This window comes from Solanum lycopersicum, chromosome 10 (assembly GCF_036512215.1).
Source record: "Solanum lycopersicum chromosome 10, SLM_r2.1".
NCBI lineage: Eukaryota > Viridiplantae > Streptophyta > Magnoliopsida > Solanales > Solanaceae > Solanum > Solanum lycopersicum.
This window is the reverse complement of record NC_090809.1, coordinates 59632827-59654917: the sequence shown is the minus strand read 5'-3', so window position 1 is coordinate 59654917 and position 22091 is coordinate 59632827. Positions and strand designations below refer to the sequence as shown.

Sequence of the window (22091 nt, the reverse complement as noted above, 5' to 3'; positions counted from 1 at the left end):
CCTCCTTGGACGCAGATTCCAGTGATATCCAGTAAAGCAGATTGCCAGGGTGCACTCTTTATTGTTAACCAGCTCATATAGATCTTGATAGAGTTTTCTCCATCCATTTATCCTGACATAGTCTTGTTTTCAACCCAATACCCACCCTAATTTCAACCATGTCCACATAATCTTCCACAGATAATTTGTTCCCCCACTGCCAGCACTTGATCAGATACGATCTTCTATATGCACCAATGATTTACCATTCTATTCTATGTGTGGCTACAATACTAATAGTCTAAAACTACTACTTCGTCAACAACAATGTCAGTCCCAAACAAGTTGGGGTCGGCTATATGTATCTTTACTGTTTCGTTTAAGCTCAACTCAAGCCATCAGTATTCAATACTTGGCTCTCACTACTTCTTTTCACTGGGCATTATTAAACCTATATCACAAAAAGACAAAAGATCTCTTGTTATGTACCCTTAAGTTCTTTATCCGTAATCCTCTATTTTCTTAGACTTGGTTACATCTGCTCACTTGATCAAATGTATCCTCCTCTTCTTTGCGCACTTACACCATCCGTTCTCTACTTAGTTCCAGAAACAGCAATGAAGTATAAGAAGTTATGGCATTCCAGCTCAAATATGGAGAAAACATATAAAACCACTCACAACTAAAGCTAATATGACAGGACTGGAGTAAAGAGGGATTAAATTATATCAAGTAACAAAAGGCTTCTATCTACATCAAAAAATCTTAAATCTTTTATGTGGTCGCCAAGTTTGAAATTGAGACGTAATTGATCCATTGATTGAATAAACAGCCTCTAGTTAGGATCTGAGTCTCTGACTAAGATTTATATCCCCTTCCTTGTGTACTTTATTTTACTAAAAGATAAAATATTCCACCCCAAAAAAATAGTTATAGCTGGCTTTTTTAAGATCATATTACTCTAAATGATGTTAGATGTCAGGATCCAAAAATAAGAAGACTTTATTTAAACAAGATATATCAGATATAAAAAAATCTTTTGTTCCATTACATAAAGAAAAAGACTGGGAAGATTTAAACAAAATTCCTCAACAACAAGATCATCTAAATTACATGCTAGTACATTCAAAGAAAGCTGCAAATACTTTGATAACTCATACGATGTTAAAATATAGAAAGCACAAAGACACACAAATTTTAAACCAAGAAAAGAAGTCATTGATGCTTAGTTGCATGTGTAAACTCCACTTGAATACCTGTGATCAACCTCATAAAAATCAGTCTTGCCCTCTAAAGCCGGCTGCAGAGAAATGCCAGACAAAGATCTAGTTCCTTGGGATGAAAACTTTACATAACCAAAAAGCTCTAGCTCTACCACATCATCATCATCATTAATATCAATGGGGAACCTCGCCTTCAATTTGCCAGGATGACCCTTGAGCGGAATCTCATCAACATGCCATTTCAGTTCTCTCTCAGAGCGGTTCAACACAGCTTTAGGTGAAACTTTCAATAATGTTGGGTCCACTGGCAATTTCAGGACAAAGGTCACATCGGTTAATGGAACTGGAATATCAGGATTTGCAACGTACTGCAGCATTACAGAAAGTAATGACCCGCTAAGACGCTTAACAAGTCGAATCCTCAAAGGCAACGGAGTTAAACGCGGTAGCAAACTGTACTTAATAATTGGTATAGGCTCATTTGATGGTGCTGTCTTTACATGAAACAGACCATTCCCAAGGCTGCTCACACGAGAATTTTGCATGACAAACCTTTTAACAGCAGCAGTGTCTTCAACCTTGAAAGAAAACTCAGTTTCCTTATCATCGGAAGACTTTGGCGGCAGGGTTCTTAAGTAAACAATGCCCATCAAACCAACTCTAGCAAGCAATGATTCTCTGAACTCGGCACTGATCTCCTCGGTAATAAACATTTCTGGACCATTCATTTTCTTCACCAAAATATCCTCAAGATTCTTCCCAGCACCCTCAGCAGTGGCTCCAGCTGCAGCTTTTGGTGGTTCACTGGTCGCCAGTAATTCAAGCCCACCAAGTCCTTGATCTTTCTTCACCTTTTTCGTACCCACATATTCAGAAGCATCTAAACCACCACCCCAGGCATCATTGATGCCTTCAAAATCTTCTCGCAGTGTTGATCCTTCATTACTAAATTCTATCCCTCCATACTCTCCTTCAAACCCTTCCACACCGATGTGAGTTGACTGGCTAGCTGCAGCAGGTGGCAGGGTAGTCACGTCAAGCCCTGCCAATGCCTTTGCGACATCTGAACTCTCATTAGCCTTGTCCTTCTTAAAACCACCCATCAAGGACTCTGGCTGATTAATCTTATCACTTGCTGCAAATGGATCCTGCTCCACCTCAATCTCCTCAATTTTCTCCTCCTCCTTTTCTCCACCCGTAATCGCCAATGTGGCTGCCACTTCATCTCCCGCCTCCAACGTCTCCTGAGGCAACTCAAACAACGCTTTCGAGAATGTCTCCAATCCACCTTCTTGTTCCAATGAATGTGCCTCCACATTCACCCAACTATCACCTCCCCTAATCTTATTCTCTGTATGAACAGCCGAATGCACCATCTTTGCTATACTCTCCCCGTGCATAGACGCCAACATAGCCGCCAACCTAATATTACTCACCCCTCTCAACACAATATCCAACGCCATATAAATCTCCGCGTATTTCTTAGCTAACTTCTCCGGTGTCACATCTACACCACGACACGCAGTAACCACCACAGAAACAGCTTGATTCACAATACTAATACACTCAAACACATTATTAACAACCATATCCTTATCATTATCATCAGCAGTAGTAATAGCAAGCACATAAATCGAGTTCACAAGACGATACACAACCCGATACCTCGATTCCACCCCAACAATAACTTGACCCGAAGAAGCAGCAAGTGGGTCATCACCAAGTGACATAGTAGGATCGGAAGGATATGACTCAGCGGTAGGTTGTTGTGGTTGTTTGGAAAATGCAAGACGCGTCTGGCGAAAAGCTGAAAGTGCCATTAGGGCTCGAGATGGTGGAAACCATTCACGGGTTTGGAGTAAGATATCAGGTCCATTAGTGGGTTGCAGAGAAAGTGCCAAACAAGACATTTTTCGGGTAGATCTTCACCAGATCTTTGCTAAATTTTGCACACAAAGTCTTGCTTAAAGCTAACAATTTCTGTATCTGAAGCGTGGATTCAAACTAGATCATGCTTATACGAGAAGATTGGAAGAGAGATTACTTACTTGAGAACTGTGCAGAGAATTTTGGCTGAGCTCCTCTCAATTGCAGAGATCGGAGAGAGATAGTACTATGACCGGAGCAAATGTTGACGGGATTTGGAAGGAGGAGATGATCAGTTTCGGAGCAATTGTTAAATGGGTCGGGTTGCTGAGATCCAATGTAATGGACAAAAATCAAAATTGCCCTTTTATGGATTAATAAATTTTAAAAAAAATAAGGCACTCCATTAATTTATTTCTAAAATTTAATTTAATAAATATATTTGAATATTATGAATCATTCAATAAAGTTTAAAAAATTACATTATCAGAGTATCACTTCTTTGAATTCTAGGAAGTATATGATGTTGGAGTAACTTACGTATTTAAAAATGAATAGTTTTTTCAATATATTTAATTTAAAATAATTTATTAAATTCTAATTGTCAACTCAAGAATTGATATTTCAATGGGATGACTACGATCAAATATAATTAGGTCAAGTTATATTCAACGGCTTTATAGATTCATGCTATGTGTACTATATAATAACTTATGTTGAGATCTATTTAAATTATATATTCATTATAATAATAAAAACAATAAAATCATCAATTATTTTTATTTTTTAAAATTATCAAATAAAACATTTAAGTGTATCCTAACTAATATTTTCAACAAAAAAATTAGACTAGCGACAATATGCGGACTTCCTGATTCTTTTACCTGCGAAACCTTGTATTTGTATTGAATTTTTCAAATTAGTACTATTTTTGAAGAACTCGACACTTCTGAAGAATCTGATTAAATTTTTTTTTTTATAATTATTTGAAAATCTCCACATAAGTATTTTTAAAAAAGAAAATCTATTATCACATTCTTAAGTAGAATTTCTATTTATAATTCAATTGTGCTTTTAGGTTTGATTTATTTTTAGAGATTGCTTTAGAATTTCGAGAAAACGGGTGTAAAAGTACTCACAAATAAGTTTGACGGATAAAAAATCAGAAAATTTATTTATTTCCGTCGATCTTAATTTTTTTTCTTCAAAATATTAGTTGGATACACTTAATTATTTATATAATAATTTTTAAAAAAATTGACAGCTTTATTTTTTGTAGTTTTAAAAAGTAAAAAAGTAGACAACTTTATTATTTTATTATTATAATGAGTACATAATTTAAATGAATTTCAGTCATAAATTATTTTATAGATACACATGTCATAAATTATATAAGGTCATGAAATACTACCTGACTTAATATTACTTGATCGAATCTTTATTTCTAGCGAGGATACGCAACAAATCGCGTAAAATTCACTTAATTATTAGCTTTAGTACTAATTAATCACACTATAAAACAAACATGACCATTTGATTCAAAATGTGTTCCAACTTATTTACGACCATAAAACTTAAAAACATGTAAGCTAGACAATTTTCTATAGATTGTAATTTTTAAATACTTGTAGTTAACATAATATCATTCATATTAATATTTTATTTTAAATTGAATTAAGTAAAAATGGACGAGGCAAACCAAATCCTCACAACTTAAGCCGCAAGCAATTTTTATCATTTTGACAAAATTTTATAAACGTGTTTGAATCTCATGCATCCAACCCGTATATGTATCCACGTATCACTTTAATTCCACGTGGCATCACCCCCCCCAATGTTCTTCTTAAATCATGCCAAACAATGAACAATTTTATCCTGTGCGTCATTTATAATCAAAATAAACTTTATATTATAGCCCCCATCGAATCATATTTTCTAAACGAATCAGACCTAATTAATCAATCAACATAACCAAAAAAAAATAAAGGAGGAATAATTTGAAGATGGAAGCAGCAAAGCAAACAGCAGCTAATGTTGCCGCTTCAGCTAAGTCTGGCATGGAGAAAACAAAGGCAGTTGTTACAGAGAAGGTCTTTTCTACCCCATTTTTTTAAATTTAAAGTAACCCTTGTAAACTCTATAAGGGTATATATAGTTTGTTTAGTTACTTTTTTGGTTATTAGTGAAAAACACATACATTCCCTCTCTTTCATTTATATAGCACTTTTTTCGTTTCTCGGAAGTGAAATAGTTTTTTTTTTTTTTTGAGATGAGTATATTTTTTAATTACAATAATTAATAACTCAAAATATCAATTCAACAATATATGTTAAAACATATATGGAATGTGAAATGTGTTACAAAATGAGAAGGAGGGAGTTTTATAAAATCAGATTAATTCACAAAGAAAATGACTCTATATACACCTGATTTGTTGCAACTCATATGTTATAATAGATTTAATTGAAATTTTGTTTGAACAGACGGAGAAACTGACGACAAGTGACCCAGTGCAAAGACAAATGGCAACAGAGAAGAAGGAGCAGAGAATCCATCAAGCGGAGATGGATAAGCTGGCGGCGAAGGAGCAGAACGCAGCCTCGAGACAAGCGGCTGCCACTGGAGGAACTACTGCTTATACTGCTACCGGTGGTGGCATCACCGGAACACATGGCACGGCTACAGGTCACACTGGTCTCGGTCACACCACTACTGCTACTCATGGTACTACCGCGAGTCATACTGGTCTCGGTCACACCACTGGTACGCATGTCCCAACCGCGGGTCATGCTGGTCTCGGTCACACCACCGGGACACATGGTACCGCGGGTCATACTGATCTCGGTCACACCACGGATCATACTGGTCTCGGTCACACTACTGGTACACGTGGCACTACACCAGGGCATGCTACTGGTGTGATGCCACGAGGCCTGGCAGCGGAGCACTCAACCGGGACCACAGGGAGCGATTATCTACCAGGGACCACCGCAGGAAGCGGAAGAGATACGGTTCAAGGCCCTAATACTGGTGGGCTTCATGGTTCTGATTCTGCCATTTAATTAGCTAGCTAGGAAGTTTTTCTTGTGAGAGTTGTAAGATTTATACTTCTAATGTTATGTAAACCGTGTAGCCTGAGTTTTTTACTTGTTTCTCAAAGAGTTTTTGAGTAGTGTACATCACCCATCTAGTCATGTTTATATTAAGATTTCAAATTTCATATTACAATTAAGAAACAGTCTCAAAATCGAATAAATTACAATTTGAATAAAATTCATCATTGTTGTAATAAAAACATACAATTTAAAGTAAATTTCAACATGTATATACAACTATATATCCGTAAAAAGGAGACTACTTAGGTTTTTACCTAATTATATAAAACTTTGAACTATATCTATATGCGTAGAATATAGTTTGTTGATTACTTCAAATATACTTTGTTCTATCGCCAAGGGACTAATAACGATTGTTGAATTCGGAGCTTAGCTTAAATGATATAAAAAGAAATTACTAATTATTGTTGAATTCGGAAATGATATTAAATATTAATAAAAATTTTAAAATTTATATAATTTAATATTAATCAAAATGATAAAATTGTGGCTATTTTTTTGCCGTAAAAAGCAAAATATTGCAAAATGTGATTTTTTTAAAAAAAATAAATATCAAAATTTCTTGAAAAAATCAAATATAAAATAATTTGTTGATTTTGCTTTTTTAGCGGAGGAAATCGTTGTTGTTTCAGCAATTTTACTGTTTTAGATAATTTATATATCATTTGAAACTTTTGATAATATTTTATTGGGATAATGTCAAATACCCCCTCAACCTATGCCCGAAATCTGAGAGACACACTTATACTATACTAAGGTGTTCTATTACCCCTGAACTTATTTTATTAATAATTTTTATCCCTTTTTAGCCTACGTGACACTATCTTGTAGGCCCAACGAGTTTTGACTTTTTTTCAAAACTAGTGCCACTTAGGCTAAAAAGGGGTAGAAAATTACTTATAAAATAAGTTCAGGGGTAATAGGATCTTAGTAAAATATAAGTGTGTCTCTGAATTTCGAGCATAGGTTGAGGGGGTACTTGTGCATTTTCCCTATTTTATTTCGTTTAGACTTTAAAATTATTATTTATTTATTATTATTTTCTCTTATATTAGAAAGAGCTTAATCAACATGTCTGTTTCATCTCCATACAGTTCTATTTTGTTTCCATGTGTCTGTGTGATCATCTAATTTTTCTTATACGTGGCTTCCATTCTTGAGCTTTATCCCTATAAGCTTTCACGAAGATCTCTACAGATAAAGTCCAACTGCAACCCAGATAGAACAACCCCTCCATGTAATACTCTTAAGCTGTGCAAATCAAAATTCTCAGAGCTGGCTTTTACAAGGCATGCATAAGTGAAGTTATCAGGCTTTCAGAATGAAGCACATCATTAAACAGCGAAAATGCATTTCTAAATTTGTGGGCTCTAGCATAACCTCAAATTAAGGAGTTCCAGAGGTAAATGGTTCGGTGCGGAGTTTTATCAAAAAGTTTGTGTGCCGAGATGACGTCGTTGTTTAGAGCATTAAGGTACTTTTTTCCCTCGGTTATTTTTTTCTCTTTGTTCTCAATTTTTTCATTGAATTGTGTTTGTGCATATAGATTAGAGTTCCTATTTACGTATTTGTCAACTCTAATTTTTGGGTTCATGAAATTTTGATTTTTATGTTGGTAAGAACTTGAATTAGGGCAAACATTGAGATAAAAATCACCCTGTTATTTCTCCAGAATTGTAGTCATTTGACTCACTATTCACTTATCAACATTGTAACTGAATCTGAAAATTGTGTTTCTCAATCAAATTTGATTTTAATGTTTCTATATTTCTTTTCTAAATTTGAATTTTGTTATTTATTACCTCTCTGGCTCTCTTCCTCAAATTAGAGGTTTTCCGAGATAAAAATATTTGTACTACATTTTAATCTATTTTCAATTGAAGTGTATATAAGTTAAGCGGCTTAAAAAATTAACCCAACTATTAATTATTCTGAATGTTTCTTGTAGGTTTCCGTCTCTGTTATTATGACTAACTTCATGATGGAGTATTAATCTTTTGTTTGCTTTGAATATCATTGTTTATCTTCTTCAATTTATCTTTCTCTTTGATTGTTTATTACCTTGGATTCATATGTTTGTCTAAAATTTTTATGATTGTTGTTGTGGTAATCATTTACTTCTCATTCAAACTATTTATTCCAATTCTACTTGTTTCACCTCTATACAAGCTTACTTTTGACAAATTGCTTGACCTTGGGTAAGGTTGCCTCTTGGTCGTCCTACTTCCTTTCCTTCCATTCATGAAAGGGCACTTAGTAGAACTGAGGAAGGAGTAGAGCTGAAGCTCTTAATTAAGGACACATTCATGTATGATGCCTATATAATATTATGCAGGGATTGAAAAAATCCAACACCACTTGGGTAAGCAAATGTGTTTGTTATATATAGCTGCCTTAATTATTTAAGGTTACATCATACTTCGTCTATAAATTGTTTCTACGTAACTGCATAAGCTGCTTGTTGTCGATCTTTTTCTTTTACATGCAAGGGATGGAAAATATAGTTTGAGAACGTTACTTCACGTCATAATATTTATTGTGAAGGCAAAATCTGTGAATTTTCATTCTGCTTTAACTCAACCGGTGATGCTTTCAGTTAAACCTCGCTCATTTATTATTATACTATTGGTAAGCAATACTTTAGTAGAGACCGAACAAATTAAGCTCCTTTATATGTTGCCCTCAGTTTTCACTGTGTTGTGTGCAGGATCTTTTTTTTTAATGATTTTTTTAAACAGTGTGAAGGTACTTTTGCTGGAATTAACACCATTTGACTTCCCCTAAAGTTCTAAGGGTATCTCCATACCTTCAAAATTCACAACCAAGGTAGGATACCTATTAAAGACAACACTTATGATGTTAGAGAATCAATAGTGAAACTATATATACATAATAATTCCTTTTTACTTTTTCAGAATTGGAGGTGGATGGGGTGGATGGAGCATTAACCAAACATTTTTGAAACCTCCCATGAACATATGAAAGGCGTTAAGACAGCCAAAGGTATCATTGCTGAAAATATTGATTCAGGAAGACATTGATCCCTTTGTAGTTATATACGACCTGTTGATAAATGGGTGTTGTTTGCTAGGATGTATGCATGAAACAAAAGAAATATGTTTCCATTATCAAAGGAAGAAAGTAGCCTACATAGTTATGAGTTTGTAAGTAGCCTATGTAGTTATGAGTTTGTAAGTACTCTTTACATGTAAGATGAAGCTATTTCCTAGCTCAGTGCAAATCATATATGAACTTGCTACAAAACTGAACAAAGCATAGAGATGAAATAATTGTGGTTGTGAATTTGTTGTTGGAGACGCATAGTGTCTATTTTGCAGCTATATATAAAAAATAGTCATATAATACCCTTTTTTATGAAAAATAATATTTATTATAATTTATTTAAGGAAAAATTGTATATAATAGCAAACTAATAACCTAAAATAAATAGAATAGCTAGGGTTTGATTTAATTGTGCTCCATAGCAAACGTTAGCTAAAATTTGTCAGCGTCTCTCTCCCAATAATCTCGCTCGCCACAAATTTGCCAGCGTCTCTCTCCCAAAAATCTCGCTCGCCACTCTCCATTCTCGTTCACCTCTCTCGCTTTATACACAGAAGTGTATAATTCTGTTTCTGTTTTGTATAAAGCGAGAGAAAATTGTATATATACATGCAAAAATATATATCTTCGTGTTATACACTTAATTATACAATTTACAAACATTTTACTTCAAATATTGCAGAGAAAAAGGCCAACGAATTATACAATTGCGAATTATACAATTGCAGTGAAATATAATTTTCTCTAGCTTTATACAACAGAAGTGTATATATTGTGTTTCTGTTTTTGTATAAAGCGAGAAAAATATATATCTTCTTGCTATACACTTATAATTAGGCAATATACATACATTTTAATTTGATTCAACTGTATACAAAGCAAATTATACAATTGCAGCGAAATAGGCCAGCGAATTATACAATTTAGACCAGCGAATTATACAATTGTATATGTATAGCGAATTATAAAGTTTTATGTTTGCTATGGAGCGCAATTATGCAAAGTTTACTATAGCATACAAATATAAATTTTTTGTTTGCTATATGTGAAAGTTGTCCTTTATTTAATTCAATATAGTATGTTACTTAATTGTGTTATGCAAAATTGTATCGGTTGAAACTTAATACGCTACGTGTTGGGCCGGTGCTTGCACGGCCATTATCAATCTAGTATTAAGAGAGATAGATAGACAAGCAGGTGACGGGTCTTTTCCGTAGGAGAGTAGTCTTATACCAAGTAATTAGGTTAAGATTCATTTAGGTGCTTTGGAGCATATCATTCACTCATATAGGCTCAATTTTCTACTCTTTTTTAATGACTATTTATAGCTATTATCTTGATTTTTTTTTTTAAAAAAATCGATTCAATATTTTATTTATGTCCTAGTTGATTCTGATTTTCAATGTTAAAAGTCTATTTAATTTCCCCAGTTATCAAATACTTTTGTCTATTAATAGCGCATATTTTCTTCCGTATGAGTGAGTTCTAACGGTTTATTATATATTTGTTATGTAATAAAGGTCTCTATATCAATTTTAAAGATGTCGAAAATACTATTTATATATATATATATATATATTAAAAATTAATTTATAGTATTATATAAATTTTAAAACGAAAAACGCATGATTTAACAGAATCCTTATTCAAAAGCTTTGCTTTAACTCGATAATAATAAGTAATAGAGAGCAAAGATAAGTGCGTCATCACTATATTCAAATAGACTATTGTTACAGCAATAATCGAATATTTCATTAGTAACTATATTATTCCATATTCAATAGTAATATAACTATATCGACGATCAATTCTCTTGTTTCTCATTTTTATGCAAATAAAATATATTTCCAATTTTAGTCTGTCCAGCAAACACAGAAAATACTCTGCATTTTTTAAAAAAAAAGAAGTAATCATTATTTATTACATAAAAGACATAGAGTTCAAAGTCATCTTTGCATGGACTATCTTGTTGATACAAATCCAAAAAAGGAATTAACATGTCTATCTATTCAATTACTGAAAAACAAAACGTGTCATGACCTCAAAGTTTCTACATCTCATGACTCACCACGCGTACGTTTATAAATATTTACGTGGCATCACTAGGTTACCCATCCAACTCCTATATAAAGTAATTTTCGTAATTTTTCGTAATAAAACGAAATTACGAAAGACTCTAGAAAGAAGAAGAGAAGAAAACGAATTATATTGATTTAAGTTAAGAAAAACAGAAAAATGCAGACAGGAAAGGACGCAGCATCTGCAGCCAAAGCTGGCATGGAGAAAACCAAAGCCAATGTTCAAGAGAAGGTTTCCAATTCCTTGCTTTTAATAGATTTTCTTTTTAATTGTTTATGTGCTAGTTAAGTTGAATTTGAATGATGGATAGAGTTAATAAATGAGGTTTATTTACTCGTTTAAAAAATATTTTGGGCAAATTACACTAAAAATGTATATAAACTTAGATTTTTAATTCGACATCAGTTGATAATCATGATTTTAAACGTTGAGCCTACAGAAGTAGGTATTTGAATCTGTAAAAACTTTTGTTATACTCTTATTTTAGGTATGTATTAAGTAGTATTTAAATTTGTACAAGATCAAATGAGTGGACATATTTGTCCTCCATAATAGCCTGTATGGCAAATTGATGTCCTGTGTGGCGTCTGTTCTATATGTATTGTGTCAATATCTAGTCTTGTGCATTTTTAAGTGCACAGTCAGAGTTAAAAGTCATAATTATCCGTGAAATTAAGTGTACGTATTATGTTAAAATTTCGTTGATTTTAATTTTGATAACCCATCGTATTTGTGTAGGCGGAGAGGATGACGACGAGGGATCCGTTGAAGAAAGAGATGGCGACGGAGAAGAAAGAGGATAGGGTTGCAGCGGCGGAGATGGGTAAGAGAGATGCAAAAGCACAACATGCAGCTGAAAAACAAGGAGCTGCTACCACTGGAACTGGAACTACTGGTTATGGTGCCACTGGCAATCATACAACTTTCTAGAAGAAAAAAAGGAGAAATGAAGCTAGTTGCTTTTAATTTTGATTTTCTCTTTTTTTTTTCTTTTTTTTCTTTTTGCTTTGTTATATGGGAAGTGATGTGATGACACACTTTTGTGTGGGTGTTGGCTTTTAAGATTTGACACCAAATTAAATAAATAAATGAAGTGGTAACTCTTCCTATAATTGTTTTGTTTCACATCAGTTCACTTTTGGATAGGTACGTTTATATACCGTGGTGGCGTGGTGGCTTCACACTTCTAAAAAAAATAGTAGGTGTTTTAGCCTTTCCAATTTAAGGGCTTCTATTTTTAGTAAGAAGCTTCTAGAAGCGGTGGCTTTTCGCCTTTCGAGTTCCTTCGAGGTGAGAATTAGTTGGAGAAACTTCCATTCTAGAAGTTTTTCGCCTCCCTCATTTCCTCGGGGTGAGAATTAGTAACCTTAGAAGGAGAAGCTTTCATTCTAGAAGCGGTGGCTTTTCGCCTTTCGAGTTCCTTCGGGGTGAGAATTAGTTGGAGAAACTTCCATTCTAGAAGTTTTTTGCCCCCCTCGTTTCCTCGGGGTGAGAATTAGTAAGAGAAGCTTCCATCCCAGAATCGGTGGTTTTCCTTTTCCACGGGTTTTTTCGGGCGTGAGAAGTTACCCTTTTCTGAGAAAAATGCTTGTGTTTTAATCTAGGGGTTTCATTTTTAATAATAATAAGTTAACAAATATGGATCACTTCAATAAAAAAAGTGAATTTTTCATCAAGAAATTATTAAAGGAAGAATTATTAAAAGAAATGACGAAATTAAGAAATTTAATTTATTTAGAATATTAATATTTTATAAAAAATAATTTAAAATAAAAATGATTATATTATTAAAAAATTAATTTAAAAAAAATTATTAATAATTTAAGTTTTATCTGTTTGATTTTTACTAGGCACTAATATGCATTTTAAGTCATTTTTACTTCAGATACTAATATGCTTTAAGCTGTTTCTGTGTCTAGAACTTTTGGTAAGAAATTTAAAATTTGAAGAATTAGATAAAGAAATTTAAAATTTGAAGAATTAGATAAAAAGGTTGAAGGGAATAATTTAAGTTTAGCTGATTTTTACTTTAGGTACTAAGCATTTTAAGTCATTTTTACTTTAGGTATTAATCGCTCCTACTCGTGAATGTTTAGAATTTTTTATAAGAAATTTAAATTTTTGACGTGAATGTTTAGAATTTTTTATAAGAAATTTAAATTTTTGACAAGGAATTTAAAATTTGAAGAATTAGATAAACAGGTTGAAGGAGTGGTTTGTATTAATTACACGTACCCAAAATAATATTTTTAAATTATTTTAATCATGTATTTTTTTTGTCTTGATATAATTTTTTGCCGCTGCTCATATAGTGTATATATGAAAAAATAATATATAAGAAGATTAAATGAAGAGTTAGATTAGTGGATATTTAATTTAAAAATATGGAAGAGCGTGTGATTTATCAATCTGGTGTTTATGAATTATGGTTTCTTCATTTATAAGTGTACAAAGATTGATGAATTTTTTAATTGTTTTTCATAAATTTGTAGGGCTCTAGCTTAAATTAATGAAAAATATTGTCATTTAAGAAACATAATTGGCATATGACAGTTCAAACAAAAATTTTTCTAAAAAGTCCCCTGTAAAATTTTATAAATATCATATTTGGGACCTTAGAAGTTGAATAATACTACTTTCTCCATTTCCAAGTTAGTGTTATTCTAAAATTAAAATAGAAAATAGAAAATCAATATGGCTTTTCCACTATATTCTTATATGATAATATGATAGAGATCCCACATTACATTTATTAATTTTAGTTAACAATGAAGATGATTTCTAATTGTACTGCTTACTTGGAGACAGAAATCATTTTATTATATTATACTTATCTCATTGTTAGGAAAACCATTATTCAAAATATTGTCATTTATTAATTTCATCTCCTTGGAATTTGTTGCTCATTGGCCATTGCCATGACTTTTATTCAAGTAAAAACCAACATGAAACACTAAAGAAAATTCCATTTTTTTTCCTCATCATGAAAAGTCTCTACTTCAGACATTTTGCTAACAATTCGATGAACTCTAACACCTGTTTCAACAGATGTCAAAATGTTAGTGAAAATCGATAATGTAAGATGCTTATACCGTTTACTCATTGACCAAATATATTTAAATCGTGATAATCGAAGCTTAAAATAAGTGTATTTTTACATTAACAGAAACTATTAAGGATAATTATTAGAACAAGAAAATGCAGTCATTGAAGGAAAAAGCATCAAATGTTGCCGCTTCGGCAAAATCTGGCATGGAAAAAACGAAAGCTACTGTCCAAGAAAAGGTTTTTTTTTTTCTTTCACTTTTTCATTTATAATTTTATCAGTTAATTTCCTCGATTCGTTTTAATTTGTTTGTTATAAAAGGTGGACAAGATGAAAGCCAATGATCCAACAGAGAAAGCAGTGGCAACAGAGAAGAAAGATGGAAGGATTTATGAAGCAGAGATGAATAAGCACGCAACTCAAGACCGGAATGCAGCTCTCCACCACGGCGCCGGCACAGGCACCGGGAGGCCACATTATTCAAACACAACCACTGGACACCCTCATAACTGCTAGCCAGGGCTAGTTAAGCTCGGGAGGAGCACAATAAAGTTACGGGTTAAGCAGAGAATTCAATAAATATTTGGCAATTGAAGCCTAATATTACCTTTAATGACACTACATTTAGGTGCTTCAATTGGTAATAGGTTTTTGAGGGGTATAATTACCCCTCTTCTTCGTGTTGTTATATTTTCTGATTATTGTATGTTTCAAGAAATGCAAATTAGTTTATTCCAAATGACAAACTGACTTGATGCAAGTAGTAGTTTTCATGTTAGATAGAAAAACAAACTTGAAGCAGAAGTACTAATGGAGATATACATCCCGCTAAAGAAAACGATTAATGGTTCAAAGGCCCTCCGAGAAGCAAAATCCTTCAGACAACAATCAAAACCTACTAAGATATTGAAGGGATTTATCAAATAAATGGAAGTACAGAGAAAACAGAGCTAATAAGCAACTAACACAACTCAAAAAAAGCTAGAATTAGTAGTGTACTGTTAAGAAGATACCAAATCATGCCTAGGTAATACTAGAGCCCAAAATTGAGATATACAATGTATCAGCATGACCAACCACAAGCAGGGTAACACAGGGAAGAAGTTGCCTTCTTAAAGTCACACCCCTGTTTTGCGCATTTCAGCATCCCCGTGGGCAAAGTGGCACCTATCCCCAAAAGTGCAAGACCCTTTAGCAAAATTCTCGCAGAGCTTCGTCTTGTAATTGTTCATAGGAGGGGCAGGGCCGCCACGACCAGCCGGATCTCTTCCAGGGCCACCTACTGGACCAAGGCTGTTGATCAACTCTCTTACCATAGCACTAGCCTGAGAAATTTGTTCAAAAGTACCCTCCAGTTCAATGTTTCTGAGATTTGTATCTGTTTCATGCTCCCGGATTGCCAGCTTTGCTCCCGTCTGTCGACAAATCTGCTTAGAGTTCACACCACCCTTCCCAATGATTGCTCCAGCGAGAGAAGCATCCACACTGATCTTTGCAGTTGCCGTGGTACCAAAGCTAGAAGCAGGTCCAGAAACAGCAGGCTCTGTCCGCCCACCAAAACGACTAGGAGCAGGTCCAACACCCATGGCACGTGGATCTTCCTGTGATGGCACAATCGGCTTACCAATTTGCCATTCCCCGTGAGCAAAATTGCATGCGTCTCCAAATTTGCATCCCTCAGCTGTGTTGAATTTGTTGCAAAGTTTGGTTTTCACAGCAGGAGCATTTCCATTGGACATGGGTGGTGCAGCCACATTTCTTGATGCTGGAGCTGATCCTAAGTTCATCATCTGGGCCACAGCATTGTAGCCACCAGGGACGTGATGAAGGAAATGACAGCTCTCACCGAATGGGCAGCCAGCAATGCTGTGTAAAAACAAATCGAACAAAATCAACTCCAAACCAGGTCAAAAACATAATTCCCATCTCAATATCAGCAAAGAGGTATGATCCAGGCAGCACATATTATCAGTTCACCATAACAGGACTAGTATACCTATGCAAATGAGAATCTTATCCAGACCATATTCTAAGAACAAGGGAAAGGGCATCCCATAGAACATAAAGAGCAAGCACTCTAGTTGCACTCAGGTGCTTTTAACAATGGTGGATAACTGCAACCAATATATACATACAACAGAGCTGCAAAAAAGGGATTGCTAACTTCCTATGCTCCAATCAGACAATCACCAAGAAGACACAGTACAACTACTTCCCTTTTGCCCTCTCCAATCTCCAATGAGAAGAACATTTGAAACAACTGGTTTTTTGAAACAAGTGATGTTCAAATGAAGAAAATATACAACTCTCCCTGTTATTCATCCAAAGCAATGAACATAAAAAAGTACTCACTTCGATTGACATTGAGGAAAATTGAACAAACAAAAAATCAGGTCGAATTGACTGAATCCTTCAGGTTATTTGCTTTATTTTGGCCTGTTTCATCACAATCTAATAACTTTTAAGACAAGCACGGGTTCTCTAAGACTACTCCTTTGAATAAAATAAAAGAATCCTTATGAACACCAACCTAATGTATGTGCAGACAACAACTGAGCCTCTTGATAACTTGATACACCATCTTGGATCGTGAGCTGGCACTATGTTCTATCTTAGCTAAGAATGCATTGATTTAAAAAGTTTATGACTGTAGTACTTCCTTTCATGTAATTGAAGAGCATCACAAAGACAAAATTTCAGCAACAATTCAAGCCTTCTGAACTGAAGAAAAAGGACAGCACCTAAATCCAAGCTCATTGCTCTTTCAAAAAGGATATGGCATGTACTTGTAAAATAAAGCATCAAATGGTAAAGTGTCCCGCAGATGCCTAGCATACCATTTTGCAACTCAAACTTTTTAAGAAGTCCACTATCTTGTAGACACAGAAAACTGAGATTCAGTCATTTGGGATATCATATAAATACCTCTACATGGATTATACCAACTCTGAGCAGCTTTACAGTTAAAAAAAGAATTACTTACCTGTTTGAAACATATTAAGGCTTGAAAAAATTCATTGCAGTATATAGTAGATAAAAACTTTGGAGGACTGTGACAATATTTTATTTTAGAGTTCCCCTCTCTTCCAAGAGTATCACAGCAGGTAAATATTTATCTCTATGGACATCGTTAACAGACATCTGTCTCATCATTAACTATTACACAATTTATTGAGAATTCATCAACCTCAGCCTCGGCCCTCAAGGGCGAATATTTATGCTTTTAAATTTCTCACAACAGGAAAATACTGAATGTTTGGATCTTGCACTTGATACTCCACAGCAAATTTAAAGTTAAAAAATGTCATTAGGTGGGAAAGATTTGAACCTGAAAAACTTCGTGCATGGCTTCGTTTTACTTCCTATACCACCCGATAAGGAGTCCATTTCTGTTGCACCAAATTAATTAATTTTTACAAGTTAGAAATTTTGATACTTCCTAAATTGATGCTGGACAAAATTTTAAAGATATAATATACTTTATTAACATCGAAACGAACTACATTCAATTATAACTCGGGAACTCAGAATCTCAATATTAGAGAAGAGAGTTCACCATATACTCTGTAAGATATACCTTCATCATCGCAGTAAATAAAGGTATAAAGCCCCTTTTCACCTAGATAAAGCTTTCAGGCTTTCTATGCATATTTCAGAGAGAATTCATCTTCTTCAATTATTAGAAATTCATCTCTTCCATCTGCAAGTGATAAACATTATAGTTCCCCGAGTAAACAGTTAAGACACCAAGTTGTCTCTCTTCAAAATTTTCTTCCGCTTCTTAAGATTTACGCAAGCCTCTGTTCATCCTCCTAAACATAAATTTTTTACTTATTTTTTTCAGGAGAGTATTTTACTCAATTAAGCGTAGCTAAGTACTTCAACCAGCAGCCATTCCTGCTCTAGCACCTCCCTCGATAACAAGAGAAGTCGCAACAAAGGAGCCAAATGAAATACAGAAAAGCTTTCAATACATGATACATGAACATACCAAAATCTAAACAACATAAACGACGGTGCAGATAATGCAAACAGTATTCCTCCATAAGATCCACACGAGAAAACGACAATTCAAAAAGGCCAAACAAGCATAAAACTGAAAACGAGAGTAGATCTATTAAACGTACAAACCTGGCTTTGATTTCTTCAAACCTCCATTGAAGTTCGAACCAGCTCCATTCCTGCTTCTCTTCCGGAAATCCATAGCTACTTAAAACACTCAGATTCGAACAAATGAACAAAAAAAAACTCTGAAAACAAAAAACAAAAGAAAAATATAACTACGGCCTGCAGAACCCTAAGCAAAGCAGTAGAAGTAGACGAATGAAAAAAAAAACAGTAAGCTAAAACCCTAACCCTACTTCTAGGGTTTATCGGTGAAGGAGAAGAGAGCGTGAAGATGAGGAGAGTGAGAAATATATGAACTGTGGATAATAATAGGAATATCTTTGATATTTTATTTTTTTTAAATTTATTTGGAGGACGAAATTACGACGTGGAGAAATTGGAGGAGGTCACGTGCTATACCAAATTACGTGCACTCTGTGGATCTACTATCTTAGGGCTTTAGTTGTTTTTTTTAGGCCTTTTGAAGTTAGGTCCAATAAAATAGGTTGATGCTTATGATGAACGTCGGATAAAAAAAAGGCAACTTTCATATATAGCAAATAAAAAATTTATATTTGTATGTTATAGCAAAGTTTGCATAATTACGCTCCATAACAAACATAAAACTGTATAATTCGCTATACATATATAATTCGATGGCCTAAATTGTATAATTCGCTGACCTATTTCGCTGCAATTGTATAATTTACTTTGCATACAGTTGAATCGAATTAAAATGTATGTATATTGCATAATTATAAGTGTATAGCAAGAAGATATGTGTTTTTCTCGCTTTATACAAAAACAGAAACACAATATATATACACTTATGTTGTATAAAGCTAGAGAAAATTGTATTTCACTGCAATTGTATAATTCGCAATTGTATAATTCGTTGGTCTTTTTCTCTGCAATATTTGAAGTAAAATGTTTGTAAACTGTATAATTAAGTGTATAACACGAAGATATATATTTTTGCATCTGTATATACAATTTTCTCTCGCTTTATACAAAACAGAAACAGAATTATACACTTCTGTGTATAAAGCGAGAGAGGCGAGCAAGAATGGAGAGTGGCGAGCGAGATTTTTGGGAGAGAGACGCTGACAAATTTTAGCTAACGTTTGCTATGGAGCACAATTAAATCAAACCCTAGCTATTCCATTTATTTTAGGTTATTAGTTTGCTATTATATACAATTTTCCCTAAAAAAAAGAGGTAATTTTTGTAAAATTCATATTTGTATGTTATATCAAAGTTTGTATAATTGTGTTTTATAGTAAACATATTATATGTATAATTTACTTTACATATACAATTAAAGTAAATTGCATAAAACGAGAAAGAGAAAGATACTTGGACAGAGAATTGTATAAAACAAAATTTATAAAACGAATTGTACAATTATAAGTGTATAGTACGATTATATATAATTTGAATTTGTATAAAATGAGAAAGAGAGAAAGGCAAAAGAGACTTGAACAGGGAATATATAATTGAATTGAATTGTATAAAACAAAAAAGAGAAAAATTAGATACAATTTGAATTTGTATAAAACGAAAAAGAAAGAAGGCAAAAGAAACAAGGCAGGAGAGTATTTTTATTGTATAATTATAAGTATATAGGACGAAGACATATACAATTTTCTCTTACTTTATACAAACAAAAAAACACAATTCATACAATTCGTTTCTGTTTGTATAAGTGATAGAGGCGAGAGTGGCGGACGAGATCTAGGAGAGGGGAGAGAGGGGAACGTGTATATATATATATATATATATATATATATATATATGTATATACACAGACACACACAAATTTTCTCGCTTTATACAAATACAAACATATTTTATAATTTCTGTTTGTATAAAAGTGAGAAGAAGCGAGTGAGAGATATAGAGCGAGAGGAGAGAGGCGAGCGAGAGTTTGAGGAGAGAGGTGATTGGCAAACAGTTTGCTACGGGGCACAATTAAATCAAATGATGGTTATAACATTTAATTTGATTTATTAATTTGTCATTATATTCAATTTTGCCTAAAAAAATGAACAAATTTTTAGGTTAATAAGTTTCTAGAGAAGATATATTGGTAATTAAAATTGCACTTTATTATTCACTACATATTTTGATAAAATTTTAATTATTCTAACAAATATATGAAAACTTTCATGAAAAACATGTGCAACACACTTATTCAGAAACTAGTAATATATGCACAGATACAGAGCAGGCTCATGTGGATTCATCCAAAATTCCAGACAAAAAATTACACTATATATATAAGGTATTTTTTTGTATTTGCGAAGATATTTTAATCTTGAATAGCCTCATGGACAAGAAGAAAGCTATAACGCAGTAAAGTCAACTCTCATGTTTGAAGTTTAAATCCCGGCGCGAACATTTATTTATTTAGCTTTTTTTCATTTAGTCGTTCCTAAGAGCGTGGATTTTAACCCAAAAAAAAAAAAACTCAAGTTTCAATTTCCAAATTCGTAGGTTTATAATATTTTTATCTAATTATTTTACGAGTAAATTTTAGGTTCAACAAACATAAAATCATATTTGTATATTATAGCTATAGTTTGTATAATTGCGTTTCATATCAAACTTTATCATTGCTATGGAGCATCAACTTTGTATAAATTGTTGGCAGGCCTCTCGTTTGTATAAAAGTGCAATGATGTATATGTATATAGGTTAGGTAATTGTATATATATAATTATTATGTATATGTATCAATGATTATATTTATATATTTGTATAAAATTTAAAATTGTATACAATTTAATGAATTTTTGGCTAAAATAATCCTTAGTCTGTACCCAAAATTTAACCTACATCTTTAAAGTATCATTCTTAGCAGAAAGTATCCTTCAAGTATTAAAATGTGAATAATTTTCATCCTTTTACTTGAATTAATTAGAAAACTAACAAATCCCACAAAAAATTAAGCATCCTCAGTAATTATTATTCTTAGATACATCAAAAATATTATCATGAACTTTTTTTCGGTAATTGAGTTTAGCGTTATGCAAAATCTTTTAATTTTGACTTTTTTTTAAATTTAGTTTTCATGTAATTTGATATTAAAACTATTAGTTGAATATGTTTTTTCTTAATTAAATATGTTCGAAGCGGTGTTTGTTGGAGAATTTTGCTTCTAATAATGTAGAATGAAACTCAAATATGAGATATAATCAATATTTTGATTTCTTCAATATCTGACTGGCCTAAAAATTTATTGATCTAAATACAATTTGACTTTGAAAAGGGTAAAGATAATTAAGCTTCATTTACGTTACTAAATAAGAAAAACAACACATCATGTATCATCACACCTTCCAAACATTTTTTTTTGTTTCAGTAAGTAATGGTGTCTAAGATTTTTAATACTTTTTTAGGAACTTATAGCAGATAATGAAATTATGCAAGAAATTTTTTTGTTGATAGTCACGTGAATTACTCATGTTTTTATAAGATCCTTTTATTTTCGACGATATCTAACAGAAGGATGAAAATTGTTAACTTTTATATACTTGAAGGATGTTTCTGCTAAGAATGATATTTTAAGAATGTTGTTTAATTTTGAAATATAGATTAAAGTTGTTTTTG

The 22091-nt window shown here is 33.0% G+C and overlaps 5 protein-coding genes and 1 long non-coding RNA gene across 6 annotated transcripts; 4 read left to right on the top strand and 2 right to left on the bottom strand.

Moving 5' to 3' along the window:
* Nucleotides 1-980: 980 nt before the first annotated feature.
* Nucleotides 981-3559, bottom strand: LOC101253335 (uncharacterized). The gene has a single exon (XM_004249125.5). The coding sequence runs from the start codon at nucleotides 3110-3112 to the stop codon at nucleotides 1205-1207; it is 1908 nt and encodes a 635-aa protein (XP_004249173.1). The 5' UTR covers nucleotides 3113-3559; the 3' UTR covers nucleotides 981-1204.
* A 1404-nt stretch (nucleotides 3560-4963) lies between these two features.
* LOC101250176 (late embryogenesis abundant protein 46-like) lies at nucleotides 4964-6214 on the top strand. The gene is made up of 2 exons (XM_004249679.5): nucleotides 4964-5158; nucleotides 5552-6214. Exons 1-2 carry the CDS (start codon nucleotides 5072-5074, stop codon nucleotides 6128-6130), a joined length of 666 nt encoding a protein of 221 aa, XP_004249727.2. The 5' UTR covers nucleotides 4964-5071; the 3' UTR covers nucleotides 6131-6214.
* A 979-nt stretch (nucleotides 6215-7193) lies between these two features.
* LOC104644357 (uncharacterized) lies at nucleotides 7194-9487 on the top strand. Its single transcript, XR_738226.4, has 3 exons — nucleotides 7194-7658; nucleotides 8923-9010; nucleotides 9100-9487. It is a non-coding gene; the product is annotated as an uncharacterized lncRNA (long non-coding RNA).
* Nucleotides 9488-11407: 1920 nt separating this feature from the next.
* LE25 (Protein) lies at nucleotides 11408-12435 on the top strand. The gene is made up of 2 exons (NM_001309385.1): nucleotides 11408-11557; nucleotides 12065-12435. Exons 1-2 carry the CDS (start codon nucleotides 11483-11485, stop codon nucleotides 12254-12256), a joined length of 267 nt encoding a protein of 88 aa, NP_001296314.1. The 5' UTR covers nucleotides 11408-11482; the 3' UTR covers nucleotides 12257-12435.
* A 1871-nt stretch (nucleotides 12436-14306) lies between these two features.
* On the top strand, nucleotides 14307-15118 carry LOC101249875 (late embryogenesis abundant protein 46-like). Its single transcript, XM_019216136.3, has 2 exons — nucleotides 14307-14611; nucleotides 14694-15118. The coding sequence occupies exons 1-2, from the start codon at nucleotides 14525-14527 to the stop codon at nucleotides 14886-14888; spliced, it is 282 nt and encodes a 93-aa protein (XP_019071681.1). The 5' UTR covers nucleotides 14307-14524; the 3' UTR covers nucleotides 14889-15118.
* Nucleotides 15119-15248: 130 nt separating this feature from the next.
* LOC101252539 (zinc finger CCCH domain-containing protein 14-like) lies at nucleotides 15249-18822 on the bottom strand. The gene is made up of 3 exons (XM_010313756.4): nucleotides 18504-18822; nucleotides 17701-17761; nucleotides 15249-16238 (listed from the first exon to the last, which is right to left on the bottom strand). Exons 1-3 carry the CDS (start codon nucleotides 18574-18576, stop codon nucleotides 15491-15493), a joined length of 882 nt encoding a protein of 293 aa, XP_010312058.1. The 5' UTR covers nucleotides 18577-18822; the 3' UTR covers nucleotides 15249-15490.
* Between the last annotated feature and the right edge of the window lie 3269 nt (nucleotides 18823-22091).